At 40.0% G+C, this 19719-nt stretch overlaps 1 protein-coding gene across 3 annotated transcripts in view; it reads left to right on the top strand.

The window, feature by feature from the left end:
- The window catches only part of LOC109920797 (fibroblast growth factor 9), a 310515-nt gene that overhangs the window by 279546 nt on the left and 11250 nt on the right, over window positions 1-19719 (top strand). For all 3 annotated transcript variants that reach the window (XM_048597613.1, XM_048597614.1, XM_048597615.1), the window contains exon 3: window positions 10013-10116. In XM_048597613.1, the coding sequence (XP_048453570.1) occupies window positions 10013-10116 (104 nt within the window). The remainder of the gene's footprint in view (window positions 1-10012; window positions 10117-19719) is intronic.

Here is a 19719-nt window from a genome sequence, read left to right as displayed (position 1 = left end):
GTCGCGAACCATTTCAACTCCCCCTCCCATTCCTCAGACGACATGTCCATCCTGGGCCTCCTGCAGTGCCACAACGATGCCACCTGAAGGTTGCAGGAACAGCAACTCATATTCCGCTTGGGAACCCTGCAGCCCAATGGTATCAATGTGGATTTCACAAGTTTCAAAATCTCCCCTCCCCCCACCGCATCCCAAAACCAGTCCAACTCGTCCCTGCCTCCCTAACCTGTTCTTCCTCCCACCTATCCCCTCCTCCCACCTCAAGCCGCACCTCCATCTCCTACCGACCAACCTCATCCCGCCCCCTTGACCTGTCCGTCCTCCCTGGACTGACCTATCCCCTTCCTAACTCCCTACCTACACTCACCTTTCCTGGCCCCATCCCCGCCTCTTCGACCTGTTTGTTTCCTCTCCACCTATCCTCTCCTCTATCCCTCCTCTATCCGCCTCCCACTCTCTCCCTATTTATTTCAAAACCCCCTTCCCCTCCCCCTTTTCTGATGAAGGGTCTAGGCCCGAAACGTCAGCCTCTCTGCTCCTATGATGCTGCTTGGCCTGCTGTGTTCATCCAGCCCTGCACCTTGTTGTCTCAGTGTTAGTAGCTGTTGGTTTTCTTTTATTTGCAAGCTAGCAGACTCTAACTTACTATCTCTAAAGCTAACTAAATTAAATAATTGCCTAATTAAGTAAGTGTAGACAGAAAGGCAGGAATGATGGTGTGGTGTGACTACAACATGCAGGAATCTGTGGAATGCATTGCATTATGCAGGGCAATCACATCTGCAGTTAGTGTCTGCTGCTTGAGCAACTTCAACTCAATGTTAAGCTAGTGTCTGAGTTGCAGACCTTGCAGAGAACCAGGGAGAGGGAGAGTTACCTGGACATTTTTTTTGTCCTGGCAGGCAGTCACACCTCTTAGATTCTGTTGATCAGTGGTCAGGGACAGGAGGTAGTGATTATGAATGAAAGAGGTTTTGGGATGTGACATGTAGTCGTGGAGGAATCTCAACCCTTCAATTTTGTTTGACAAGTGTGAGGTGCTTACTACTGGTGTGGATGAGAACAAGCACTAAAGGGTAACAAACTGATCATGGCACCGTAGTGCAAGAAGCCATTCAAGTGGGGGGAGCAAAAATGAATGTGGTACCGATAAGGGACAATATATTCAGAGAAATAGATACTGTTCTCTGCAGACCCCTTTGTGGATTCTGAAGGTTGTATCGCTGCTCAGTGCCAGAGATAGGTTCATGTCCTTGTGGCTAGAAATGGACCTTTTGATCTAGAGGGGGAGGATCTAGTTAACATGGTCCATGGAGAAATCAACAGCATAGTTGGAAGTAGATCTGTTTTGCTAAGTGTTCATATGTTAAGTAAATGGGCAAAGATCTGACAAATGGAATATAATGTGAAAAATATGAAATTGGCCATTTTGACCAGAAGAATGAAAAGGAAACATATTATCAAAATGCTGAGAGATTGCAGATCTGAGATCCAGAGGGATCTGAGTGTCCTGGTGTGAGAATCACAAGTGCTAGCATGCAGAGACAGCAAGTAATTAGAAAAGCTAATAAAATGTTATAATTTTTTGCAAAGGAATTGAATGCACAAGTAGGGAGATTATGCTTCAATAATGCAAGGCACTGTTGGACAGGTTAAGGTTGTAACTGCTGGAGGTTAGAAGAGTAAGATTCTGATAGATTATCAAATTAAATGTTCATTAAATGGTTAAAAGAATGGGTTTTGTTTCATGGGGTACTAGCATCTGTTGATTGGATTGACTCCACTTAACTTGATGTTCTGATGGAATGCTTTCCATTTAAATGGGACTGTGGCAAATGACCTGTCAGGCAATATAACCAGGCATGCGGATAGGGTTTTAAACTAACTGAGATGAGTGATGAGTTTAGGGGAAGTGAGAATTAGAAATTCAGACACAAAAGTCAAGACAGTGAAACGGTGTAGCAATGTGGGTAAAGAGAAACAGAGTAGGACATGAAAGGACAAAGAGTTTAAAGGTAAACTGCATTAACTTGCAATGTCTTTGCAGGGAGTAGTAGTACCAAAACAAAATTAAAGTCTGAATTAAATCTGAACACAATAAGCATCCACAATAAGATAGAGGAACTAGTGGCACAAAGGAATGGTTTAAATCTAACCACTATTACAGAGATACGATTACAAAGTGAACAGGTTTTGGAAATAAATGTTCCAGCATATGCAATATTTCAACAAGTCAGGCAGAAAGGAAAAACAGGAGGGATAGTACTAACAGAGAACATTGATATAAGAACCCTAGTAAGAAAGGATCTTTGGCTGAAAATTTTAAGAAGTAAAATTGGCATGGGTGGAGGTTAGGAATAGGAAATGTCAGAAAAGCTGATGGAAGTAGTTAATAGACCCCTAATAGAAGCTATACCATTGGACAGAACATTTATCAAAAAATTATTGCAACTTGTAACAAAAGCAAAGTAATAATTGTGGTTTATTTCATATTTATATAGAGCAGACCAAGCAAATTAGCAAAAGTGGTCTGAAAGATAAATTTGAAGAATATCTTTATGACAGTTTCTTGCAGCAATATGTTGTGGAATCAACTAGGGATAAAGCCATCTCATATCCGTTGTGCAATCAGCCTGGGTTAATATTAAAATGTCCACGGGTTAATAGTGATCATTATATAGTCACTGACATTTTATAGTCACATACAAAATTTTTAAGGAAACAAAGCAGATTTAATAGGTATGAGGGGAGAATTAACTAAAGTTGATTTGGTAAATAGACTAACAGGTATAGTGGTATATAAACAGTGGGAAACAAAAACACATTCCATTAAAAAGAACAAGAAAGCTCCATCCATGGCTTACGAAGGAGGTTAAAGATAGTATTGGATTAAAAGAAGAGGTTTACAATGTTGGAAGGAATAAGAGTAATCCTGACTTTTGGGAATGTTTTAGAAGCTAGCAAAAAGCTACCATATGTGTAATAAAAAGGAAATGAAAAAAAGAAATTAGTCAGGAATACAAAAATACAGATTGCAGGAGCTTTTATTAGAATATAGGAAGAACAAGATTAAAGTAAATGTACTTAAAAAGTAAGATCAATTAAAAAGAGGGAGAGGGGAATGAACAAATGGCAGAGACATTGAAGATATTTTGTGTCCATATTCATAGGAAAAGACATAAATTACGTCCCTCCAGAAATAGCAAATAACTTACAGCTAACAAGAGAAAGGAAATTAAGGTAATTAATATGAGCAGAGAAAATGTACTGGAGAAACTTAAGGGAAAAAAAGTCTGACAAACCACCAGCACCTGATGGCCTACATTCTAGGTTCCGATAGGGTTAGCTGTAGGGAAAATAGATATGCCGTCTACAATTTTCCAAAATTTTCTACATCCTGGAATATTTCCAGCAAATTCTATGTTAATAAATATGATGCTACTAATTAAGAAAAATGGTAGGGGGCAAACCAGTTGCTACAGGGCAGTCAGCCTTACACCAGTCATTGGGACTAAAGTAAAATATACTATTCAGAATGACTTGACAGTGCCGCTACAACATTATAGTAAGATCAGACAAAATTAACATGATTTGACAATCTTATTTGAATTCTAACACTCAACAAACGTAGTTCACTTTTAACCTCGGCATTTGCCTGTCTCGCTGCCACCTAAGATCTGCTTCTCGAGTTGATGGGAACAATTTCATCTCATACTGCTTCTCTGGATTTAAAAATGTGCATGACCTAGTGATTTTCTGACATGAGATATGTGCCTTGGTACTAAAGTCCAGACCCAGGCCTTTAGATTACTAATTCAACAAAATAACCACAATGCTACCGTACCTCTCGTAATCTATGCCACTTTTAAAAATTGCTATAAACTTTTAAATACTTCTAACACTTTTCATAGAGTTTTAAAAACTTTTTTGTTTTCCTTGCAAACTATGGAAATAGAACAATTGTAGCACATACACCTGTGAGTCAGACGGCTATGGATCCATATCATCTTGTATTCTGGGAGTGCTACACTGTTAGAGGAGTTTCATCCTGTATTAATTTAAATACATGAAATGTCACACTGAGACCCCTTCAGCTCTCTCAGGTGGACATAAGAGATCCCATTGTGCTACTTTGAAGAAAGGCATGGCAATTCTATTTGGTATCCAGGTCAAAATTTATTCCTGAATCACTATCACAAAGCAAATGATCAAAGTTGGTCATTAATCTGCTTCACTACCATTTTAAATTACTGATGGCAACAGGGAGAAGGAAAACCAATGAACTACTCAAAATGTGTGCTGAAAATTCTGTTGGCTATCACTTTAAATTCTCAATTGCTGGAGAACCTAAATAAGTGGCTCAAAATTCCCAGAATCCCACTCTACTGCCAGCAATGCAGGACTTCAACCATCAATTCCTTCCATCTCTGAACTTATCCTAAAGTCTGGAGATGTAATCATTTGTATTCAAGGAGCAAGTGCTGTTTATTACTCAATATCTAGAGACTTTGACTATTGTTTGGGGGGGGTGTGTGTGTGTGTGTGTGTGTGTGTGTGTGTGTGTTGCTGATGTTATTGACAGTTTTCCTGTTATTCTGAAGGTACAGTTGTTTTGTTGTGAAAAAATCATAATTTTATCCCATCTCATTCTACATTCAACTATCCCTTCCTGTCTACTGCTGTCACGCTGTATTTTCACTCTGTCACGCAGATCTTGGATTGCCTGTGAGCATTGCCACCACACCAGAGATCAACATGTATAAGTGCAAAATATTATGTTTTAAAGAAAATAGTTTCATCTTGACCTCAAGTTTTACTTCCATGGTTGATAAGAATAAATTTACTTACATTTCCTAACCAGATAGCACCTGAGAAAATAGATGCTACACAGAGAAAGTTAAGACTTAAATGAATGCAAAGTGCTAGAATTCTAAAATCAAAACAGAAAATACTGATGAAACTCAGCAGGTCAGGCAGCATTTGTAGGGAGAGAAAAACAGAGTTAATATTTCAAGTTAATTGGTGGCTAACTCTTTGCCTTTGTTTAGCATCATGTATGAATTCTTTTCATGGCTTCACTGTTGTAAGCACTAGACTGCAGTTGAAGAGGGAAAAGGACAAATGAACATTAGATTGCTTTATGTACAGGTTTGCTGCAGTAGCACTGATTACTTCCAGAGCTGCAGTTCCATTGTTGTCTGTCTTAAGAAACAAGTTGCTATATTGTCATAAAAAGTTCTGATTTTGGTATTTTTGAATGAAAAAAAATAGTTTTGTACACAGTCTTGTTTCATTTTATCCTTAGTGATGACAGTTGTGTTTCAATAGTCCTCCATTTTTATCCAATAAGGCTTACTTATACACAGATAAAAAGAAAGAACCAATACCACTGTCCCACTGTCCTCCCCTACAGCTGCTGAAGTCATTTGCCTAGCTCTCTCCTGACACATTAACAACTGTTTCCCTATAGCACAGTAGAAGTGGCACCTCCCTCTGACCACATAATGGCTCAACCTTTTCAAAAAGTAAAAGAGAACCTTATAGTGAAATAAGCTCCATTGTCCCATTCCCCACTCTTTCATATGCACCCTTGCCTTCTCTGTTCGTCTACCTTCTGCTGTGTACTGGGGAAACAGTTGTTAGTGTGTCAGGAGCAGCCCAGGCACTAGAGGTTTGCCCTTTATACAGACTCGTGATTACCCACACTGTCTCTCGCTTTGAGGTCTATATGTTATTTCAGTCTTTGACGTGCGAGTTGTTGCTTATTAAAAGTATGAATGAATTTCAAACACTTTATTGAAAGTTGTTAAGATAAAATCTCTGCTTGTCTTGCCTATAAAATCCTTCTGAATCTCCCAGGGGGCTTACATTTTACTTGCTCCTTTACAGGCACAGCTGGTATTAATTCATTCACGTCCAACACATTTCCAGCATTGTCCAGCTGCATGGGAGTGTACTTACCTGGTTTCACTCTTTGCTGTTTTATTGTGCCCAGGGTATCATTTGGAATGACTTGTCTTCCTGTTTCCACGTGGTACCTCAGGTGAATCCCAAGTATCTAGCTTTAGTCCCCTCCTCACTCGCATCTACATACTGCCCCTTGACAGCATCATTTGAGCCAAAGTAGTAGTTTTCATATAGACGCTGATGACACCCAGCTTTACTTCACTGTCACCCTTCCAGACTCTTCCAGCATTGTTAAAGTATCAGACTCTTGATTAACATCCAGACCTTGATGTGCAGAAATCTTAATTAAATGTTAAGTATTGCCTTTGGTCTTTATTATCAAATCTGTTCCTTTCCTTGCAACTCCAATCCTCTTCCTGGCAACTGTCAGAGATTGGGCCAGATGTTTGCAAGCTGTATGTCATATTTAAACCAAGATGAGCTTCAGATAACACATCTATGTCATCACTAAGACCAACTATTTCCAGTTCCATGACATCATCTTACTCTCCTGCTGCCTTAATTAATCTGCTGCTGAAACTTTCACCCATGCCTTTACTTCTAGGCTTGACTATTCCAACGCTGTCCTGTCCAACCTCCCACCTTTTACCCTCTGTAAAGTCGAGGTTATCCAAAACTGTTCCACTCATATCCTTCAAATGCCAAGTCTCATTCATCCACCCAACCTTTGCTCAGCAATCTACATGCCTTCATTAAGCTAAGTCTTGATTTTAACATTCTCAACCTCATTTTCATATTACTTCATGGCTTCACTCTTCTTTATTTTTGTAATCTTCTCCAAAGCTGCACAATTCCTATAGATATTTATACTCATCCGGCCCCTTGAACATCACTGAACTTAGTTATTCATCAGTGTTGACATATCTTCAGTTGGCTATGCTCTATGCTCTGTAATTCCCTTGGTAAGCATTTCTTCCTCTCTATTTCCTCCTTTAAAGCTTTCCTTAAAACTTACCTTTTTGACCAAGCTTTTCGCTATTTGGTCTAACATTGCCTTATGTGGTTCAGTGTCAAATTTTATTTTATAATACTGCAGCCAAATGTCTTGGGATGCTTCATTATTGTAAATACACTGCATAAATACTATTGCGCTGTTTAAAGTTTAACAACATCTGTATTTCAATAACAACTTGTATTAATATAATGCCTTTAATACCGAAAAATGTTCTTCTTCCTTGCTGCATAGTGCCTGTACAGGGATCTGGTGTTTAATGTTAGCTAGATCTGGAATGGAGATTATGCGCGAGAGATATAATTCAATGCAGCATATTTTCAATGTAAAAATGGAGAAAATGCTGCATTGGATTATTAGCAGATCTACCAGCATCAGTAGAAAGGAAGATAGAATCGAAGCCTTAATCAGAACTGGAAGCGCTTAGTGGTGAGAGAGCTTTTAATCAAAGCAGGTAAACGGGGACTGGAGAAAAGACTAAATGGTAAATCTGTGATTGGGTAGAAGGCATGAGAGATTAATGAATTCCCTCATAGCGCCAGGGACCCGGGTTTGATTTCAGCCTTGGATGACTGACTGTGTGTGTGGAGTTGGCACATTCTTCCCACTGCGTGGGTTTCTGCTGGTGCTCCAGTTTGCAGGCCATGATAAACACAGTGGGGTGGGGGTGGGATGGGGGGAGCAGGGAGGAAATGGATCTGGGTGGGCTGTTCTTCGGAGGATTTGTAGAGACTCGGTGGGTCGAATGGCCTCTTTCCACCTGTAGGGATTCTATGAAAAAAGATAAAAACAAGACAGGTAAAAGAACATAAGGTGTGTCTGGAGAAGGCGTAACTGGCAAGGCAGAATGATCACCTAAACACTGATGTCCAAGGAAAAGGACATAGGCTATGATCTGAAATTGTTGAACACAACATTGAGTCTGGAATGCTGTGAAATGTCTAACTGAAGTATGTGGTGCTGTTTGCTAAACTTGCCTTGAGCATCATTGGCATAGTGTTTGAGGACGAGAACAGAAAGTTCAGTTTGGGAATGTAGCAAATATTAAAATAACAGGTAACCAGAAGCTTGGGCTCACGTTCATGAGCTTAACTGAGCTTCTTTGCAGGGTGATCAACTGATTTATGTTTGGTGTAAGGTCAGCAGCAGTGTTGAGGTGGATGAATGGCACAATGAAAGGAAAATTTGATGATTGAACAGATGCTGCACATAAATTGTCCTTGAGCATTGCCTGTCCAAACATCCAAAAAGTCTTCCTTTTAGTTAGCCCTTACACTGAATAATTCTTTATCTTCAATGTGTCACAGCTTAACTTGGAACCTTAAATATAGTAAAAGATTTCAAAATGCTTCAAAGGAAAATGATTAGGCAACCTCCTACCTTCCAATTTTTGATACCTTTCCCCACACTTACCATTTACAAATTCCAGGCGCATCCTTGAATGACAAGATCACTTATGTCTAATCAATTGTATGGTTCTCTCAAACAACACAATCTTGACTGTGTCCAAATCCTCCACAATCACTGTTGTCCTAGAGAAAATTATCACTACACAAACCTCTTTCTCCTGCATTGAATCAATGATCAAATTTGATTTCCTTTGGTCATTCTCCCACCTCAGCACTCCTGTTGATCCAGTCCTGCACAATAATTCATTTACCTCTGTCTTTGATGACTTGGTCCTTTATATTTGTTCATTGTAATTCATTTCCACCATTCACCCCATTATATTTTAGTTGACACCTTCGTGCTCTTAAACTCCATGTAATATGCATACATTGAAATCATGAAGAATTTCTGGTTTAGATTTCTAGAGCACATCATTGCTAAACTGAAGGCCATCTATTTATCCCTACTTTCTTACCTACAGACATCATTTTAAATCTCTGTTTCCTTTTGAAGCATATTATGTTCTTCAGTCCTTGTAAAACTCCTCTTGCAAGACACCATATCAAATGACTTCTGAAAGTTCATAGATGCAGAATTCATCCTAGCCCTTTTATATAGCATGTGCTTGCACCAAGCTTTTTCCTAATTATGAAGCTATTAGCAAATCTCCCATTAATGACCAATTTTGGGAGGTTGCAGGGAAGCATTTCCTCCCCTGTTTTATTTTTAGAGTACTTCCCCTGTCAGAACATTGTCCCTACTAAGTGTAGTGAAATAAAAAAGTAACGACTCTTCAGTTGTTAGGATGTGCATGTTTCAGTGATGAAACATGTTTCAGCCTATGTTCTGAGATCATAAGATATAGGAGCAGAATTAGGCCATTCGGCCCATCAATTCTGCTTGTCCATTTGATCATGGCTGATACGTTTCTCAACCCCATTCTCCTGCCTTCTCCCTGTAACCTCTGATTCCCCCTACTAATTGGGAACACATCTATCACTGTTTTAAATACACTCAAATGCTTGGCCCCCATAGCCTTCAGTGGCAATGAGTTCCACAGATTCACCACTCTCTGGCTGAAGAAATTCCTCTTCATCTCAGTCCTAAAGGGTAGTCCTTCACTCCTACTAGTGGAAACATCTCCATGTCCACTGTATCCAGGGCTCAGTATTTTAGATGTGTTTTTTCTCCCCTGACAATTGGCAATGGTTTCAATTATTAGCATCTTAATTCCAGATGATTTATTGAGTGCAAATTCTGCCATCTGCCTTGGTGGAATTTGAACCTGGTCCCTCCAGGAAATTAGCTGAGTTTCTAGAACTATGGTGCAGCAATAGTACCCCTAGGCCATTGCATCCTGTCTTGCTTGCTTTCCTCTAGATACCTGTCCTTAAAATATTTTGAAGCATCTATTTCTTTGCATATTATGCCAGAATATTCTATGCATAAATTGTTAAAGAGCTGATGACCATCTAAGGCATGCAAACAATATATTATTGATTCTCTAATTATTTTTGCCCTATGTTTATCCCAATTGATTACTGGAAGACTATTAAGCATTTTAAACAAAGAAATGATACTGATTAATCTGAGGAGTTCTTACATTCTGTACTTTTACAATGAGTTTAACTTTCACATGTGTATAATGTGCTATAAGTCACAAAGTAAAAGTTTGTTTATGATTATTGTTGTCATCGTCACTAGGTATACTGGAATTCATTAGTATAGCAGTTGGCCTGGTCAGCATTCGTGGTGTAGACAGTGGACTCTACCTCGGAATGAATGAGAAGGGAGAGCTGTATGGTTCGGTAAGTCCAAATTTGTGTTTTTGGTCGTTTTAAATGCATTTCGCTATGGCAACAGGTAGGGCTCCTTTGCCCAAACAGTAGTGAATTTTATTTAATTGTGTTTATTAACTTCGGTTACTTGTCCATTTTAAAGAAATTAATAAGTATTTAATTACAAACAACTGACATGGGAACATAAAGTGAACATAAGTTAAAGTTTTTTTTTACTGAAACCACATGCAAAGCAAACAGTTTCAAGGCTACGTTGTCACATTAAAGACACTGTATCCTTTTAGTGAGCCTATCTAGGCTGTAGTTCAAAATGATCCATAGTGTAGTTTAGAACATATGCAAACCTTTGTGGACCAACAAAAGCTTTAGTGTCTCATTTTATTGACCTACAGACTGTGACTTTAAATCAAAAGTACATTACTTTCTCATTGCTGTTCTTTACTTTCTATTGTTGCTAATACGTAATTCTGCTACACTTACTTTTTGTTGTTACATCGTGTTTCTACAACTTCCAAATAGCTCAGCATTTCTTACATTGTTAACAAATTTTCATTAAAGCGTGATCTGCTAGAATGGAATGCAATAAGAAAATATCATTTGACCAGCGAAATCTGTCCCTTCCCAATTAATAATTTGACTTCTCACGGGAACTTCCTAATTTTCTTAATCTACTGAGGGAGCCAAAAGACCAACTACAGGTGAAACCTTCATGATGATGAGAAATGAAATTACTGTGTGACCCCAAAGGCAATCATGCATTATTCAGTCTTCACTGATTGCATACAATATTCAAAATTCCATTTTGTCAAGAAATCAGACAGGATTAAACAAACATGAGTGTGCTGCATTAAACAAAGTGTATCCAGGTCCCTCATAACAGCTTTCAGTTGTTTGGTTTCTTTTGGTTGATATCAATGATATTTCTCTTTCTTCTGCTTTTGTTAATGGTTATTTATGAAGTCGTCTTGTTTCTAATTTCACTGCATATTTGTCAACACCAATTATGTCCTTCCTTAGCCTACTTAGCTTATTTTGTCCAAATGCTTTCTGAATCTTGTAAAATAATTCTTAACTCCAGTTATCACTGGTTGCCAAATAGACCCAGGTTTATTTATCATTACCTTTTACTTTCTATTGCTAAGCTAATTTTCAAACCAGCTAACTAATTTCCCATTAATTCTATGTATCTTTTGTTGTCTTTTCAAATCTAAGAGACAGAACTTTATCTTTTGAAAATATAAGTAATTATGTCTTTGGAATTGCTCTTGTCCACTAATTTAGTTACCTCCCCAAAGAATTCCATTGAATTTGTGATGCATGACATATTGCTTCCAAAACCACAATAACTGCTCCTTATGGCCCCTCTGGTTTTAGAACTTAATGATAACTGCACCCTAATTACAAATCCCAGAAGAAAGGAACGTCATGGTTGTAAAACACATTTTGTTCAAGTGGAAGCTTTATCAATCAATAAATGTAAAGATTATGCAGACATAACTTCCACAGTTAATAGTTTTGCATCTGATGTGGATCTGAAGGGTACGAGGTGCACTGAAAGAAAAGCACAGTAAGGATAATTTTCTTCATTGCCACTGGGAGGTAACCTGGCAGAATACATCACTGTCCAACTTTACGAGAGGTTCAGTCTACATCTATGTGAAGACCAAAATTTACTCGATTTCTCAAAATAATTTTATGGTCTTTTAAAAAGAACAGTGAACAGCTACAAAACAAACTAAACAAATCCCTCAAAATAATTTCCTAACTTCCAGTCAGCTGCCATGACACATTCCCTTTGCTTATCCTCTGTGCATTCTTGTAATTAGTTCTGTCATGTTCAACTAAAATCCTTGTCATCACAATTCCCCCCTGCCCTCCTCCTTTTCAGTTGGTTGATGCTGGTTCTTTGTGTATCATCAGTAGTTGTCTTCTTGCTTGAGGATCTCAAAGTCAGAAATCCTTGATTCTAGAGTTCAAGTGCTTTAAGCTAGTGTTTCAAGACATTCTTTGTTTGGAAGCCCTTGATTTCTCCAATCTATTTGTCTGTGGTTCACAACTTCTGTATCTCACATTAATTACTTTGTGAGGTTAACTGATGTGTAAAATATTTTCCTTTCTTTTTTTTATTCTACTTTTATCCCAGCCTTTTGTTTGCTTCTTTTTGATCTACTTCAGCATATTTTACAAACTTTCTTTTGCTCCTTTTGCAAAAAACACTGTAGTGTCCTTTAATAATTTTGTTTCTGTTTTAGGGTCTTTGTCTCGACATTAGATGTAAACTGCTGGTTTTTAGACTGTAGCACAATGGTACTGCAGTATCAATGGGAATATTCAATATTGTGCCTCCGTAGCATTTTTATTCTTTTTTTGCTCTACAACCATAGCCTCCCAATTAATGCTCTTCATTTACTGTATATGTGAAAGAGGGAGGGAGATGAAAAGATTTTTGTCTAATATTTTTCCTGTAAGAACAATTCAGACACGTCAGCGCAGACCATATTTGTCCATACTTGCCAACGTGACAATATTCTGTATGTTTGCATTCCAAAAGTATTCCTACCTTCCCAAAAGTAATGGTTCTTCTCTTGCCTAATCATCTAGTCCACGTATTCTAGGTGCCCATCTCCTTCAAATCCTCTTAGCACCACAAGTGCTTTCAGAACATCCTGGCTATTTCAAAAACTTAGGTTGCTGTGTCTTGTGTCCTGAGTCTTCCAGGCTCAATGCCAAATATCTGGATCCCAGCCTCGTTCCCCACCCCACAACCCCACTCTAACTAGCCTCAGTCCCATATACCTTTTTCTCCTGAAAAGCTCTCAGGGTCCAGTTCTCAAAAATCTTAGTTTCATGTCCCTCAGACTATGAGTAATCCCAGGGTCTAGATGTACCTGTTCCATTTCAGGCATCACCTACCAACTGATTCCTGCATGACAATCTAGGACTGCATCATTTATTTTGTTTTTGGCTCCCCTACTTATTTTCTTGTAGTCTGAATCTTTACCACAGCTCAATTTTTTTTCTCTTACTCACATGTGCATTATAGGTTCCAGATGTCTCTTTCCTTGATTGTATGATTACCTACCCTACCTGTTGTGTGTCCAGGTATTAGAGCAAAATAATGAATAATAATTAAGTATAGACGGAGCATTAATGTCAGAAGAACACTGGGAGCGCATCCAAGCTGCAGTACTGGATAACTTCCAGCCAGGTCATCAATTTCAGCACCAAGGAGAACAGGGACAGGTTTGATGAAAATGACAGGGAAAGTTTAAATCCTCTGGCAATAATGATGTCAGTTCATGAGTCTCTCCTGAGATAGCTTGCAGTACTCTTCAACATAAACATAGGAAGCTCCAAATGGATCGTACTTGCAGAAAAACCCAATTGTACACTGATAATGGCAACCTAAGAAGCTTCAATACAGTAGTAAAATCTGTCTTTGGACCAACACATCAAACCAGAAACGCCCGAGGACCAATGATAGCAAGATCCCATGACATCAGTCCTGGTTTGATAATCAGAGAACTTTAAAGCAATCTTTAGTGCCAAGTACACAGGGCATGATACTGCCATCAACCACATTAAATGACAGCCAGTCAAAAAAGAACTGGATGAGAGCTCAACTCTGGAGGAAACTGTGATCACCAGTGACCAGAAAAAGAACAACAAAGTCCCCAAACTTGATGGAATTCCTAGTGTTGAAGTATGTTAGCCCTGCCCTACCTATCGAACTGCTTGAGATTTTTTATAACTTTCTGGGAACAGAGCAGGATTCCACAGGATCTTTGTGATGCTGACTCCATCACATTGTACAAAAACAAAGGGGAAAATTCATATAGCTCCAACTATCATGAGATCAGCCTCTTTTCTGTTGTTGGGAAGATCCTGGCTGGAATACCCCTGAACAGGCTCACACCTATCCTCATGAAGGAAAAAAGCTTGCCAGAAAGCTAGTGCAGTTTTAGGTCAAATAGAGGTACACTAGGCAGGGTATTTGTACTCAGAAAAATGCAAGAAAAGTGGTGTGAGCATAGCAAAGGCTTTTAAGTCACTTTTGTATATCTCACAAAGGCATCTGACATTGAACAGAGATTCATCTTTGGAAAATCCTTGAAAAACTTGGATACCCAATCAGATCCCTGGCCAGGATGTAGCAGTTTAATGAAAACCAGTGCAGACAAGTCAAGCAAAACAGTGAATTCTCAAGTTCCTTCTGAAATCTTCAATGATGTGAAACAGGGATGTGTGTTGGCCCTGACCTTATTTAGCATCTTCTTCACTACTGCTGGCAAACAAAGGCTTTAAGGAGGCATTCAGTGATGTGCTTCAGAAGTGATGGACGCCTCTTCAAACCTAGCAAATGGGACTAGAATTATCTAGGATATCTGGTTGGCATGGATGAGTTGGACTGAACAGTCTGTTTCTGTGTTGTTCATCTCTATGACTCAATGACTGTGGCATCTTTAGGCTTACCTAAATGTGCAAGAAAAACTCATCCATATGCTTCCTTTCACTGGTGACTGTGCTCTCCTGGCCCTCAATCAGTTAGATCTGCAATATACGCAAACATGTTTTCTCCAGGCAACAGGCTGCACCCAACAAGAGTATAGACCAATAAGCATTGTCAAAGGAACAGTAATGAATTATGTAAAGGTGTCATGCATCTCGCTTTGTGGAGCATCATTTTGATTGATGCCACTATAGAGTGAGAAGTGGACAATACATTTTCTAAAACAAGCAGTGTATTCAACTAACTCCCCAATTAAGTGTGGAGCAATCACACTTGAGAGCACAATTAGATCAAAGTGCACAAAGTCTAGTCCTCATCACCCTCTGTATGACATTGAGCCATGGTCCAGTACTGTGTGCACACCTTCCACTATGTTTCTATCAAGTGCTACCTCATTGTATCCTCAAGATCCACTGGTGTAGCCACATCACCAACTTTGAAGTCCTGGAAACAGTCAATATCACCACCATTAAGCTCACCCTCGAACAAAAACAACTGTGTTGGGCAGGTCACATTTTTCCAGATGGATGACAGCTATGAGCCCAAGTCGTGTTGTACAGAGAACTGATCACTGGTAAACAGAACTAGGGGGGTTTATGTATTCTCTGAAGGAGCCCCTCCCTGTGTGGCAGGGAGAAGCGCAGACTGTAGATCAGGATGCTTGGAGCTGCTATATCAAGAGGGCCACAGACAACTTTGAGATCGAGCAAAGGACCAACACAAAGGAAAAATTGGCAGAGAAGGGAACAGCCAATTGTCCCTAGTAAAGCCTACATCTTTACCTGCCTAGTGTAGTAGAATCTGCTGGTCACCGATAGGCTGGACTCGCTGACAGTGAGCCTGTCATTGATGAGTACAACCTTCCTAAAATTATCATCTGTGAAGAAATACCAAGAGAGAAAAAAGAGAGAAAAACACAGATATTTCAATCAGGAAGAAGGAGGAAATATTAGATGATAATCTGATAAAAAGTTTAACGTCTTTGAAAATAGGTTATTACCCAGGCCAGATTTTTAAGGTACTCTTGAGTTGTTAAGGGAAATCAGACAAGAGATAATGGAGGATCTGACTATCATTTTCCAATCTTTCACAGTTCCAGGTTTGGAGGACTGGCTGATGTTGTTTAAAAAGGGAGAAAGAGAGAGACAGTAAGCAATAACAGATGAATAAGCCTAAACTTAGTGGTGGGAAAGTTATTGGAAAACATTCTGAGAGTTGGGATAAATATTCATTTAGAATAAACAAAGACAGTCAGTGTCAATTTGTTAATGGAATGTTGTATCTGACTAACATTGTTGAATTTTTTTGAGGTGGTAACAAGGTGGATCTCTGAGGGTAATTTGTTTGATATGGTTTGTATAGCTTTTAGCAAGGCTTTGATAGGTCCCACCTAATAGATTGGTCACAAAACCAAAAACTCATGGAATTCAAAACAAAGCGGCAAGTTGGATCCAAAACTGAGTTACAGATAGGAAGGATTGATAAGTGTTTTGTGGTTGGAAGGCTTTTTCCAGTAGCTCAGTGCTAGGACCTTTGATATAATGGTGTATATCAATAACTTGGATTTTAATGTAGGAGGTGTGATTAAGAAGTTTGCAGATGAAACAAAACTTGACTGTATGGCTGATAGTGAACAAGAAAGCTGTGTAGTCCAGGAAGATATAAATGGATGGGTCAGGTGGACAGAACAGTGGCTATGTGTTCCAACTAGTCTGCATTTGGGAAAGGCTGACGAGGCAACGGAATGTGCAATTTGGGGAAGGGATTGCATAGTAGTGATGCCACTGGCCTATTAAACAAGCAACCTAAACTAATGCTCAGGTGACAAGATTTCAAATCCCACCATGACAGCTGGTGGAATTTAAAATTCAGTGAATAATTCTAGAATATAAAACTAGCCTCAGTAATAGTGACTCCTCATGATCAATCAATTTTTGATTGTTATAAAACTCATTTAGTTCACTCATGTTCTTCAGGGAAGGAAATCTTTAGCAGGTCAGAAGTTAGGAATACTGAAGTGAGTAACTTACCTCCTAACTCCTCAAAGCCTGTCCACCATCTACAAAGTACAAGTCAGTAGTGTCTGGAATGCTCCCCACTTGTCTGGATAAGTACAGTTCCAACAACACTCAAGAAGCTTGATGCCATCCAGGACAAAACAGCCTGCTTGATTGGCACCACATCCATTTTCTCCACCACCAACACTCAGTAGCAGCAGTGTGTACTATCTACAAGATCTACTGCAGAAGTTCAGCAAAGACTGCATCTTCCAAACTCACGACCACTTCCATCCTGAAAGGACAAGTACAGCATATACATGGAAACATTACCACATGAAAGTTCCCTTCCAAACCATTTACCACCCTGACTTGGAAATATATCATCATTCCTTCAATGTCACTGGTTCAAAATCCTGGAACTCTCTCTCTAATAGCATTGTGGATTTATCTACAGCACATGGATTGAAGTGGTTCAAGAAGTCAGCTAAACACCACCTTCTCAAGGGCAACTAGGAAAGGACAATAACTTCTAGCCAGCCAGCAATTCCCATCAGTAAATTTAAAAAATACACTTTGCAATGGACTAGATGTGCAATCATGGACTGGTAATACCCATATTCTGTGAAGTATAAAGGTAAACTGGTCAAGTTGTCTTCATTTGGCTGAGACACTGAATGTAAGAGCTGTGAGGTTATGGTGGAACTATATAAAACACTAGCTGAAGTATTCATAGAATCATAGAATCCCTACAGTGTGGAAACAGGCCCTTCAGCCCAACAAGTCCACACTGTCCTTTGGAAGTGCATCTCACCCAGACCTATCCCCATACCCTCTCCCTGCAACTCTGCATTTCTCATGTCTAATCCATCTAATTTACATAACTTTGGAAATTCTGGGCAATTTAGCATGGCCAATCCACCTAGCCTGCACATCTTTGGACAGTGGGAGGAAACCGGAGCACCCAGAGAAAACCCATGCAGACACGGGGAGAATGTGCAAACTCCACATGGACAGTCGCCCGAGGGTGGAATCGAACCCAGGTCCCTGGCACTGTGCTGCCCAAAAATAGGGGGCACCTGGATTTGAACAAGGGACCTCTTGATCAGCAGTTAAATGCTCTACCACTGAGCAATACCCTCATTGGCAAAATAGTGACACCTGCCAATCCTCATAAACCAGCTCTGGCCACTTCACTCTTAGAAAGGTGTGAGAGGGCACAAAGGAGATTTAGGAGGAAGCTGGGAGAATGTTAGTTACAATGTAAGAGTGGTTAGGCAAGGGTTCTTTTCTTTGGAATAGAGGAGGTTGAGGGCAGACCTAATTGAAAAGCATAAAAGTGAGAGTGGTCTAAAGAGAGTGGATAGAGTCAAAGAGGGCTACAGCATAGAAAAAGGCCCTTTGGCCCATTGAGTCTGTGTTGTTCAAAAACAAGTACCTAGCTATTCTAATCCCATTTAGTTTTTGGCCTGTAGCCTTGTCTGCCTTGGTATTGCAGGTGCACCATTAAATATTTCTTAAATGTTATGAGGGTTCCTGTCTCTAATACTCTCAGGCAGTGAGTTCCAGATCCCCACCACTCTTTGGGTGAAAAATTCTTTTCCTCCCATCCTCTCTAAACCTCATGCTCCTTGCCTTAAATCTGTGCCCCTGATTATTGATCCATCCACCAAGGGGAAAAGTTCCCCCTTTTGTCTAACCTATCTCAGCCCCCTGTAATTTTTGCATCTCAATCATGTCCTTCGTCACTCTCCTCTGATTCAAGGAAAACCAACCACCGTCTTTCTCTTCATCACTGAAACTCTCCAGGCCAGGCAACATCCTGGTAAATCTCCTCTGCATTCTCTCCAGTGCTGTCACATCCCTCCAATAATGTGGATTCCAGAACTGTATACAGTATGCTAGCTATGGCCTAACCAACGTTTTTTAATACATTTCCAGCATAATCTCCTTTCTCTTAAGCTCCAAGTGTATCATATGCCTTCTAAACCACTTTATCTACCTGTTCTGTTACCTTAAGGGACCAGTAGACAAGCACACCAAGGTCCCTCTGATTGTTGGTGCTTCCCAGGGTCCTGCTGTTCCTCACATATTTCCTTGCCTTATTTGTCCTGCCTAAATGCATTGCTTCGCACCTATCTGGATTAAGTTGGCACTGATCAGTCCATTTAGTACATCATCCTGCAATATAAGGCTACCCTTCTCACTATTTACCATCCCAACAATTTTCTTATCATCTGGGCATTCCTTCAGATTGCTTTAACTTGAGTGACAACCTTGCACCTAGCTGGCATGCTCCGATGTTGTGGCTTCCCCTGCCAGTCCTTGGGGAGGAGAAAGTCCTGCCTCTGCACTATCCCATCCAGCAGGACCTCCAGGACCCTGCTTGCAAGCAGAGCGAGGATTACCTCTGTCTGCTACGTCTGGGGCAAATGACAGTAACTGTGGGGCGCTGTTGGACTGACAGTGCCTTTTTGGGTGCACAACACCAGATGTGCTGGCCAACTCAGGGATCTCCAGTGGGTAGCAAGTTGCTCCCTTGGCAGGATGGGGCAGAAGTTGGACGTGATACTCACCATGAGGGCTGAAACATCAATTAATGTTCAATAATAATCAATTAATCGCAATTAGCAAAATAAACTATAGAATGCAGCCTTTATGGCTGATCAACATTGTCAAGACAATGTATTTCAAGTGGATAATCAGATGTATGAAAAAATATTTGAAGATGGTGGACTGGATTTTCATCTTCAAGGTTATAGAGGGAGTCTGGAGAATTCCCAGTTCAGTATGCCTGCATGGACAAAGTGTGAGCAAATGCTGGGGGCGGGGGGGGGAGGGTGGGGTGATAATGGGAGTTGCTGCCCCAGAAATGTGGACCATGAACCATGAGTCCATTAAATGCTGGGCCATCTCCATGGAAACTGTGGAGAGCTAGGACATGACTATCTATCCCTGCAGTAGAGCTAACCACCAGCAGCCCATAACTTTATCCTAAAGTGGTGAAACTGGGGGTGCTGGGAATAGGGTAGGCCCAGGCCCCCATTTTTATTCTCCCATGGAGTCTGCTCGATTCCATGAAAATCCAGTATATTATAACTTCTT

The sequence above is a fragment of the Rhincodon typus genome, chromosome 6 (assembly GCF_021869965.1).
Source record: "Rhincodon typus isolate 14 chromosome 6, sRhiTyp1.1, whole genome shotgun sequence".
NCBI classification, from domain to species: domain Eukaryota; kingdom Metazoa; phylum Chordata; class Chondrichthyes; order Orectolobiformes; family Rhincodontidae; genus Rhincodon; species Rhincodon typus.
Note: the sequence above shows the minus strand (reverse complement) of the source record. Positions and strands in the feature narration are given on the sequence as shown.